Source organism: Aotus nancymaae, unplaced genomic scaffold (assembly GCF_030222135.1).
Source record: "Aotus nancymaae isolate 86718 unplaced genomic scaffold, 86718_ANA_hifiasm-v0.15.2.pri h1tg000072l, whole genome shotgun sequence".
NCBI lineage: Eukaryota > Metazoa > Chordata > Mammalia > Primates > Aotidae > Aotus > Aotus nancymaae.
In genome coordinates this window covers 15,580,994-15,591,841 of record NW_026988487.1, presented here as the reverse complement: position 1 = coordinate 15,591,841, position 10,848 = coordinate 15,580,994, and the positions used below count along the sequence as shown (strand labels likewise).

The 10,848-nt window shown below is 40.6% G+C and overlaps 1 protein-coding gene across 1 annotated transcript in view; it reads right to left on the bottom strand.

Moving 5' to 3' along the window:
• Positions 1-401: 401 nt before the first annotated feature.
• EFCAB5 (EF-hand calcium binding domain 5) overlaps positions 402-10,848 on the bottom strand; it is a 143,570-nt gene continuing 133,123 nt past the window's right edge. The window contains exon 23 of the mRNA XM_021669777.2: positions 402-995. Coding sequence (XP_021525452.2) covers positions 805-995 — 191 coding nt within the window. The 3' untranslated portion in view covers positions 402-804. The remainder of the gene's footprint in view (positions 996-10,848) is intronic.

Genomic DNA, 10,848 nt, shown 5'->3' with positions numbered 1-10,848 from the left:
AAAGTTTAATTTCCCAAAATTTTATTAAAACTGGACTCTGTCATCAGATATCTTATTGCAAAGATGAAATCTCACCACAGAGCAGTAAAGTTTGTCGCCCAATAACAAGCTTTAAACAAATATAAATTCTTTTTGTACTTCTTGAACTCAAGAGGTTTTTATCATTAAAAAAGTGTTTTCTTTTTTCCATGAGTCGTGGACATTTTCCCATAAGAATTTCTGTTCATTAAAATGACTTTTGAGTACCCCATAAATATGTACACCTACTATGTACTGACAAAAATTAAAAAGTTAAAAAACAAAAATGACTTTTGAGTCGTTAAGGCAAGAGTATGGGGGCGGGGAGAGGGAATAGGCAATGTTTAGATAAGTCTTTGAAAAATTAGAAAAACAATTCTCAGTCCGTTTCTTAAAAATCTTTATTACTTGGTATTCTTTTGATATATCTTTATTATTTGGTATTCTTTTTTTCTAAATCCTCAGTTGTTACTTTGAACCTTATAAGAATGAAAAATAACGGCCCAATCAACCACAACAGTTCCACAGCAGATACAAAGCTCAAAGTGAAAGGAAACATATATATTCTATAACATACTTAAATACATTTGGCTATGGCTACCTTCGCTGGATATTTTTTGGCTAAATTTCTCCTTTGGTGGCACTTTTGGGTTTAGAAAGTGCTGAGGTAAATGTTAGGAGCAGAAGACGTTTATGGGTACTTCTTTCCAATGGAAAATATTGTTAACAAAACTGAACATGAACAAAGGATTCCAAGTAGAGAACCAATTCCATTATCATCCATTATCACTTCTCTTGCAAACCCTCCCCTGGCATTTTTGCATACATATAACTGTCAGTCTTGGAGGGCAATGGAGGTATAATAGCACTATTTAGTTTTCTGGTTATCTTGGTGAGAGCTGAACAGATGTGTATCCAGTGGTATAGATGTTCAATGACAACGTTACCAAATTTCCAGACTTCGGTTCGGGAATGACCTGCATCAAGAAAAAAAGTAAGGGTGGATAGTTTTGCACTTTACTATTAAAATTATGAGTTCCAATATTATGATTAAGGTTCATTAGATGTGTTTTGAGTTAAAACCAAGCAGAATCTTGTGTAAATATGTAATTACAGGAATATGGATAAATTTTGCTATAGTCATACAATGGAATACTTTACAGCAGTTAAAGAATTAGAGTTATTTGTATTCATGAATAAATCTCAAAATATTCAATACACAAAGTAAGTTATAGAATACTATGTACTTTGGGGCACAGTTTTAAAACCTGAAAGATAGTGTTATATTATTTATGGATTCATTAGCATATAGTAAAAATAAGAAATCATGCATGAAACTAATACCAAATTCCTGATAGTATTATCTCTAGGGAAAGAAGAGAAGACAGTGGGATCAAGGAGGGATAGAAATCCTCAGCTGTTCCTATAACATTTTATTCTTTAAAAAGTCTAACTCAAACATGACAGTGTCAAGATTGGCTATAGAATGTAGCTTCTTAATGACTACCCATGTTATTCTCTATACTTGTATGTTTGAAATATTTCTTAATTAAAAATTATTTAAAACTATATCAGCACACCATTATATGTTTTAAGTTTTTTAAATTGAAAACTGTTAAACTGTCATTCATAAAAGTTGCTTTTTCCCAGAAGTCAGTGACTAATATTCAGATAGAATGGTCCAATGGAAAGACTATAAAGAGTTGAACAAATGTGGGTTTCAATCTTGGCTCTAAACCAATGAGTTTTGTCACTTAATTGCTCTGAGCCTCAGTTTCTTCTTCCATAAAATGAAATTGTAAGAATTGTTTTTGTCTTTGGAGAAATTTAAAAACGATCATGGCTCACTGCAGCCTCGACCTCCCAGGCTCAGGTGATCCTCTCACTTCAGCCTTCCAAGTAGCTGGGACCACAGGCTGAGAAAATACATGTGAAGATCTGTCACAGAGGTAGTTGCTCCAAAATCTTAACTACCGGCTGGGTGTGGTGGCTCACACCTATAATCCCAGCACTGTGGGAGGCAGAGACTGACAGATCACTTGAGGTTAGGAATTTGAGACCAGCCTGGCCAACATGGTGAAACCCCATCTCTACTAAAACTACAAAAATTAGCCGGGCATAGAGGCAGGAGAATCTGCTTGAACCTGGAGGTGGAGATTGCAGTGAACTGAGATCATGCCACTGCACTCCAGCCTGGGCAATAGAGGGAGACTCTGTCTCAAAAATAAATAAATAAATAAATAACTACCCCCTTTTTTTTAGATGCCTCTCACCCACAGGTCTGTTTTACTCATTTTTGTTATTCCTAGTGACTGAGTGTCTAACCCAATAAATATTTGCTGATTTGAATTGAATAAACCATTTAGTTATATAATTGAGTTAAATATTTATTTTTTTTAAATAATAGAGACAGGGTCTTGTTTTTCTTGTTGTTTGTTTTGTTTTGTTTTGAGTCTTGCTCTGTCACCCAAACTGTAGTTCAGTGGTGCGATCTCAGCTCACTGAAACCTCCACCTCCCGGGTTCAAGCAATTCTCCTGTCTCAGCCTCTCCAGTAGCTGGGACTACAGGTGCAGGCCACCACGCCCGGCTAAATTTTGTATTTTTAGTAAAGACGGGGTTTCACTATGTTGGCCAGGCTGGTCTCAAACTCCGGACCTCGTGATCCATCCTGGCTAACACAATGAAACCCTGTCTCTACTAAAAATACAAAAAATTATCAAGACATGGTAGCACAAGCCCGTAGTCCCAGCTACTCGGGAGGCTGAGGCAGGAGAATCACTTGAACCCAAGAGGTGGAGGTTGCAGTGAGCCGAGATTACGCCACTGCACTCCAGCCTGGGCGACAGAGTGAGACTCCGTCTCAAAAAAAAAAAAAAAAAAAGTGGTTACAATTTTCTAGAATTCTCGGTTTTAACACACGCACAGGCACACACAAGTGCACACACACGCGCACGCAGAGGCACACCACCTTGGCATTGCCTTTTCTCAGTCAATTGTAAATATTCAATAAATGTTAAATTGAAACATTAAGGAATAATGAATTAGGTTTTTCAAATACTAAAAGTCTTTCCAGATTATAGCTCAGTAACATTAGTGAGAATTACGAATATAAAAAAACAGATGCTGGTCATGAGATCATATTCAAAATACCTGATTCATCTCATTTTATGGGCAATACTAGGCCAATCGACATACATACTTAAAATATTGAAGGTGCATTTGTTATAATTCATCTCTCCTTCTGTTAATTAGTTTACTGGAAACCCTGCAAGGTAAAGCTACAGGTTTCCAAAGATTACTTTATCTTAATGTCTCAATGTTATGAAGCTAAATAAAATCAAATTTACCCTAGGACACTCTTTTTTTTCTTTAAATAAAGAATATAAAGACGGGGTTTCACCATGTTGATCAGGCTGGTCTTGAACTCCCAACCTCAGGTGATCCTCAGGTGATCCGCCCGCCTTGGCCTCCAAAGTGCTTGGGTTACAGGCGTGAGGTACCGCGCCCGGCCCCTAGGACACTCTTAAAGTCCTCATTTTCTGAGACAAAACAGCTTTGCTGCTCCCCTCAGCTTTTCTTCTGCCCTTCCCTAATCCCCATGAAGAGCTCTATTCCTTTGACGCCAACATCCACATGAGCAGACGCCCATCTGCAGCCTTTATTAAGCTAGTCGCCATCTCCATGGTGATTCAACGACACGAGGATGGTGAGCGAGGTCGCTCTCTTTCACAAGACCCTGTTGCTTATTTTCTGTCTCATCGTTACCCAGATAGAAGCCCCGAAAATGTCTGGGCGGTGGTTCCTGTTTCCCTGTCCTTTCCAGAGACTGCTGCGTTAACCACCGGTTCTAACGATTACTCTTATAAGCCTCCAGCTCTCTGCTGGGTTCCCTATTAACGGTTGAGCGTTACTGCCCTCTTGTGGTAGATACATGCTGGATCTTTGCAGCTTGGCCCACGAGAGACCCCGTTCACACAGACAATAATTTTTTCAAGCAGATGTACACTTCTTTTATAACCGTAGAAATTATGCTTTTTTTGCTTTGCCTTGCAGAAGTGTATAGTAAATTATCTGAATACATCCTAGCTATAGAGAGTACTGGGTCGACCTTTGAATCTATTTATGGACATTAGTTCAGAAACATGCTATTTTTGTAGGTTCTAGTTTAATCAAACTTTTAATTATATAGTGAATTCATTATGCTAGAAACACTGGGCTATAGTAGGGTATTTCTGAATATTTTGGGAATGATGGATAATTGGTATAGGCGGACAAAGCAAAAAGAATGAAGTAAGCTTCAAGTACAAAAGCTAAAATGTAACTGCTCTTTTCAGCAACTAACCCAAGATCAGCTGCATTTTTTGACGTTCCTCTCCTTCATTAGTTGTCTTTGTTTTAGTTCTCTTATTTCTATTGCTTCATGTACCCCAAGTCATTCCTTAACATGACAGCTGCACACACAATGAACTGAAAGTCCTGCAGGACTAGAAGGGTGTGTGGATGAAATTTTTCTTTTCTTTTTCTTTTTATTTTTTGGAGACGGAGTTAACTCTTGTCACCCAGGCTGGAGTGCAATGGCACGATCTTGGCTCATTGCAACCTCTGCTGGGTTCAAGCCATTCTCCTGCCTCATCCTCTTGAGTAGTTGGGATTACAGGCGCCTGCCACCACACTCTGCTAATTTTTTTGTATTATTAGTAGAGATGGGGTTTCACCATGTTGGTCAGGCTGGTCTTGATCTCCTGACCTCAGGTGAACCACTCCCCTCGGCCTCCCAAAGTGCTGGGATTATGGGCGTGAGCCACTGTGCCGGTTGTGCATGCAATTTTCAATTTTCTGTAGGCAGGAGAACTATATTTGCTATGGCAATCAGGTGCTTAATATGTCATTGTTAATTTAATGTGGTCCAAAGGCACTGTAGAGTACTGCCTCCCAGATTTATCAGGAAAAATATCACTGTTATATGGGGAGTTAAAAACACATTTTTCTTGAGTTATCAAAGTTTGGGAGGAAGTTTGTTCCAGGAGGAATGCTGAGTTCTTGCAGGTATATTAGTTTTATTCCCATTGCAAGCGTAATTTCTGTACAATATCACATGTAGTGACTTTAAATAATGTAGCTATAAATCAAATCCTGTGTATATTGAAATCAATACAAATTATCTTTACAAAATTTATAGTTTAATGTAGTGGTCTTCAAACTCTTTTGATCATGTACCTCTATCAGTAACAAACATTAAGCATGTGCCCCAATATATGTATATTTATTTATGTTATTTATTTTAAAAACCTTTTTTTTTTTAATGGAGTTTCACTCTGTCGCCAGATTGGAGTGCAGTGGCGAGATCTCAGCTCATTGCAACCTCAGCCTCCCAGGTTCAAGCAATTCTCCTGCCTCAGCCTCCTGAGTAGCTGGGACTACAGGTATGCGCCACCACGCCCAGCTAATTTTTGTATTTTTAGTAGAGACGGGATTTCACCTATTTTAAAACATTTTAAACAAAAAATAGAAGTTAATAATGAGTTTAAACCATTATAAAGAAAAGTCCTTTGGCCGGGTGCAGTAGCTCATGCCTGTAATCCCAACACTTGGGAGGATCACTTGAGTCCTGGAGTTCAAGACCAGTTTGGGCAACATGGTGAAACCCTGTCTCTACAAAAAATACAAAAATGAGCCAGGCGTGGTAGTGTGGGCCTCTAGTCTCAGCTACTAGGGAGGCTCAGGTGGGAGGAGGGATGATCAATCACCCAAGCCTGAGATGGAGAGGTTGCAGTAAGCCAAGATCATGCCACGGTACTTCAGCCTGGGTGAGAATGAGACCCTGTCAAAAACAAAAGAGAAAGAAAGAAAGAGAGAGAGAGAGAGAAAGAGAAAGAGTCCTTTGGTATTTTTCTTTCTTTCTTTTTTATTTTTTTGTCTTTCAATGTCTCAACAGAATCATCTTTGATATTTTTCTTGCACCCCAGAGGTAGTTTTTTTTTTTAACCTTCTGGGTGCTTGTACTTAACTTTGGAGATCACCAAGTTAAAATATGAAAATTGAACAGATAATGCTTTTCAGAAGATTACATGCATTCAATATTGCTACATCTGAAATTCCTACTAAGACTAATATAAAGGAAAAGAAAGAAGAAAAGAAAAAGACATAAGGGCCAGGCATGGTGGCTCATGCCTGTAATCCCAGCTTACTCAGGAGGTTGAGGCAGGAGAATCATCTAAACCCCAGAGTTTGAGGCACCACTGCACTCCACCCTGGGTGACAGAGAGAGACCCTGTCTCTATAATTGATTAAGAAGACATAAAACACAACAATAGAAAGATCAGGAAAGAAAGAAACACCAATATTTCATTCCTACTCCTCTCTCTTCAAAGTCCCAACAACTTCCTCTCCCAACTTCCTCTCCCATTCTCACTCGGGCTGATAACTCTGCTTTCAGCTTCGCTGTAAGATTGAAGCAATCAGAAGGCAACTTCCTTAGACTCCCACCAGCACAGCCACCCACTAACTCTCATATGCACCCATGTCCTCTGTCCTCCTGCTGTCTTAAGCCAATTCCTCCCTTGGTGCAGTAGATCCAGGGTAGGCAAATAATTCACTGTTCAAATTGGTACACCTGAGAGAGTAAGACGCTCACTGGGCAAGTCACCAGGACAACAAGCAAAGACTTGGGCTGTTCCAAGGTAAATATAGGACGTATGGTTACTCTAACATCAGCCCATTCTCTCTCACGTGTCTGAGGACATTGCTTCAGGAATTCTTCTCTATCTTCAACTTGTCAACTTGTCGCTTTCTGCTTTCCCATCAGAATCAAACCTGTTGTTACCTCTCCCATCTTAGAAACGAAACGAAACGAAACCTTTACCCCATTTCCTCCTCCGGTTCCCACACCATTGCTTTTCTCCCCTTTGTGGCAAAACATTCAGAATTATCTACTCAGTCTTCCCACCCAGGAGACTTTCCTCCCTTTTCCAATCATCTATTTACCAATGAATCTCAATTTTATGGCCGGGCGCGGTGGCTCATGCCTGTAATCCCAGCACTTTGGGAGGCTGAGGCGGGTGGATCACAAGGTCAGGAGATCAAGATCATCCTAGCCAACATGGTAAAACCCCGTCTCTATTATTTAAAAAAAAAAAAAAAAAAAATATATATATATATATATATATATATAAAAGAAAGAAAGAAAAAAGAAAAAAAGAATCTCAATTTTATGTCTCCAGCTTAGACCTTTCTCCAAAACTCCAGATTTATTTACCCACCTATATATTCACATCTCTACTTCAGTATCTAATAGATATCTCAAACTCAGCATGTCAAAATCTGAAACTTCATCTCCCTCCCAACCAAAGCCTGCTCCACCTATGGTGTTCTCCATCTCAGCTGATGGTAACTCCATCCTTCCAAACCATGGAGTCAACCTTGGCTCCTGTGTTTCTTTCTCATTCCACCCTCAAACTGTCAGGAAATATTTTGATTCTGCCTCTCAAATATATGTAATATGACCACTTTTCACCATTTCCACTGGTCCCATCCTCATCTCTCATCTGGATTCCCACAATAGCTCCTCTAGTTGGTCTCTCTGCGTCTCTTCTTGACCTCCAAAGTGCCTTCTCATGACAGCAGCAGGGCGATCCTTTTAAAACATGGGTCATATCATTCCTCTGCTTAAAACCGTGCAATGGCTGTACTTCACTGGGTGTTGTGGCTCATGCCTGTAATCCCAGCACTTTGGAGGACAAGGCAGGAGGTTCGCCATAAACCATAAAAGTCAAGACATTATGATGGTCTTCAAGACCCTAATCGATTCAGTCCTCCATTACCTCCTGAACTCATCTCCTTACTTATCTCCTATTCTGTGACCCTGCTACTGACACACTGACCCTTTGTTGCTATTTGAACAACTGGTTGTTCCTGCCTTAGGGCCTTTACATCGGCTGTTTTTTCTGCCTGCAATAATCTTTTTCTTTTCGTTCTTTTTTATTTTCTTATGATAAAATATCATCAAGCAACACCTGGAATACTCCTTGTACAGTAATTCATATGGCTGATTCCTCTGCTTCCTTCAAGTCTTTGCTTAAGTCTCACCTCCCTGATAAGGTCTACATGACTACTCTATTTAAATTTGCAGCCTGTGCCTCCTCCCTGCCTCCCACCTGTGCATCCACTGCCTTACTCTACTTTGCATTTTTCCACCACAGCACTTATTTTCTACCATAGTATATAATTTATTACATTTATTGCTTATTCTCTGCTCTCCCCTTTAGAATGTAAGCTTCTTGAGGGCAGGGGTCTCGGTCTATGTTGTTCACTATTGTATCCTAGGAACCTAGAACAGGACCTGGCACATGGATAGCACTGAGATAATTTTAGTTGAGTGAAAGACAAAAACAACAAAATTTGAGGAGTGTAATGCAGATGAAGAAGTGGTAGCAGACAGGAGAAAAGTGGAATCCTAAATCGGCAGTGGAGAAAGCCTAGAACCAACCTTCTGTATATCTCAGAATCCTCAAAGGGTTCAGAAAGGTTTGTTGAAACTGTTTAGGAAAGAGTTAGGAGAGAAAATATAGGGATTTTGAAGACTGTGATCTAAAAGATCCAATGTCTGTATAATAGGAATTCCAAAGAGGGAATACAGAAAAAGTAGGGCAGGGCCACCACCAGCCTTATAGGTCACCTTTGTGAAAGATGAGAAAAACACACCTACTGTGAGTGAATGTGCTCTGTCGGCACACAGCTTGGTGTGTGTGCCGACACACACCATGAAGAAGATGCTCCTCCTCCAAGCAGATGTAGCTTCAGTTTAAGGCACACAGTCTAGTAAATGGAATCCGGGATACATTTTGGTCCCCACCCACCTCCTCAGCAGAGCACCTTTGTGCAGTGTACGAATTGCACAGCCATAAGTAGCAATCTTGATGCCATGGAGGAAATCGTCCAGCACTTAAGATCTACATTTCACAATTGAAAAAGCCAGCCCAGCCAGTATCCAGATCAATGGATGAAAATAGACCCATAAAAAGGCGTATCATTATAACATTTTACAGCTTTAGGGATGAAGGGATGATTCTACAGCTTCTGGAGAGATATAAAACGAAGAAAGGTCACACCAATTTAGAAAGGCTTCAGACTTCTTCTTCTTTTTTTTTTTTTTTTTTAGAGAGATGGGGTTTCACCATGTTGGCCAGGCTGGTCTTGAACTCCTGACCTCAGGTGCTCCACCTGCCTCGGCCTCCCAGAGTGCTGGGACTATAGGCATGAGGCACCATACCCAGCCGGCTTCAGACTTCTTAACAGCAATCTTTGCCTTATTTATTTTTTTTTTTTTAAAGAGATTGAGTATTACTTTGTTGCCCAGGCTGGAGTACAGTGGCATAATCATGGCCCACTGCAGCCTCAACCTCCTGGGCTCAGCTTCTTGAGTAACTGGGACTACAGGAACGTGCTACCACACCTGGCTAAGTTTTTCATTCTTGTGTGGGGACAGGTTCTCACTATGTTGCCCTGGCTGTCAGCAGCAATCTTTAAAGTTGTATGACAATGAAGTTTTTTCCACAAAAATTAAACATAGAGTTAGCATATGCTTGCACTCTATAGGTAAATACATAAGAGAACTGAAAATATATGTTTTCACAAAAATTCGTAAACAAATGTTAATGGAGGCATAATTACAGTAGCCGAAAAGTGGAAACACCCTGCAGGTGCATCAACTGATAGATGAATGAACCAGAATGTGGTCTATCATGGAATATTTTTCAGCCACACACAAAAAATGAAGTACTGATACAAGCTAGAACATAGATGGACCCTGAAAACATTACGCTGAGTCAAAAAAGCCAGATACAAAAGGCTACCTATTGTGTGATTCCATTTATGTGAAATGTCCAGAGTAGGTAAACCCATAGAGACAGAAAGTAGACGAGCGGCTCCCAGGAGCTAGAGGGAGAGGAGAGGAGGAGTGACTGCTAATGGGTACAGGGTTTCTATTTGGGGGGATGAAAATGTTCTAAAATTAGATAGTGGTGATAATTGCACAATCTGAGATATACAAAGCCACTAAATTGTACACCTTAAAATGTACAAATGGTGAAATTTATGGTATGTGAATTATGTCTCAGTTTTTGAAAAAGACACTGGAAAGCTAGGTGTGGTGGCAGCACTCCTGTGGTACCTACTTGGGAGGCTGAGGTGGAAGGACATCTTGAGCCCAGGAACATTTTTTTTTCTGTAGACAGGGTCTTGCTCCATGGCCCAGGCTGGAGTGCAGTGGTGTAAACATGGCTCCCCGCAGCCTCAACCTCCTGGGTTCAAGCGATCCTCCCACCTCAGTCTCCCAAGTAGCTGGAACTATAGGCACATACCACTACTCCCAGCTATTTGTTTTTCTAAGTTTTTTGTAGAGACAGGGTCTCACTATGTTGCCCAGGCGGGTCTTGAACTCCTGGGCTCAAGTGATTGGCTTGCGTCAACCTCCCAAAGTGCTTACAGGCATGAGCCACTGTGCCTGGCAAGCCCAAAAGTTTTTAGTCCAGCCTGGGCAATACAGTAAGACCCTGTCTGTTAAAAATATATAAAATTTGGCAGGGTGCAGAGGTTCACACCTGTAATCCCAGCATTTTGGAAGGCTGAGATGGGTGGATCACTTGAGGTCAAGAGTTTGAGACCAGCCTGGCCAACATGTCAAAACCCCGTCTCTACTACAAATCCAAAAAAATTAACCAGGTATGGGGCAGGCACCTATAATCCCAGCTACTTGGGAGCCTGAGATAAGAGATTTGCTAGAACCTTAGGGGCGGAGGTTGCAGTGAGCTGAGATCGCACCCCTGCACTC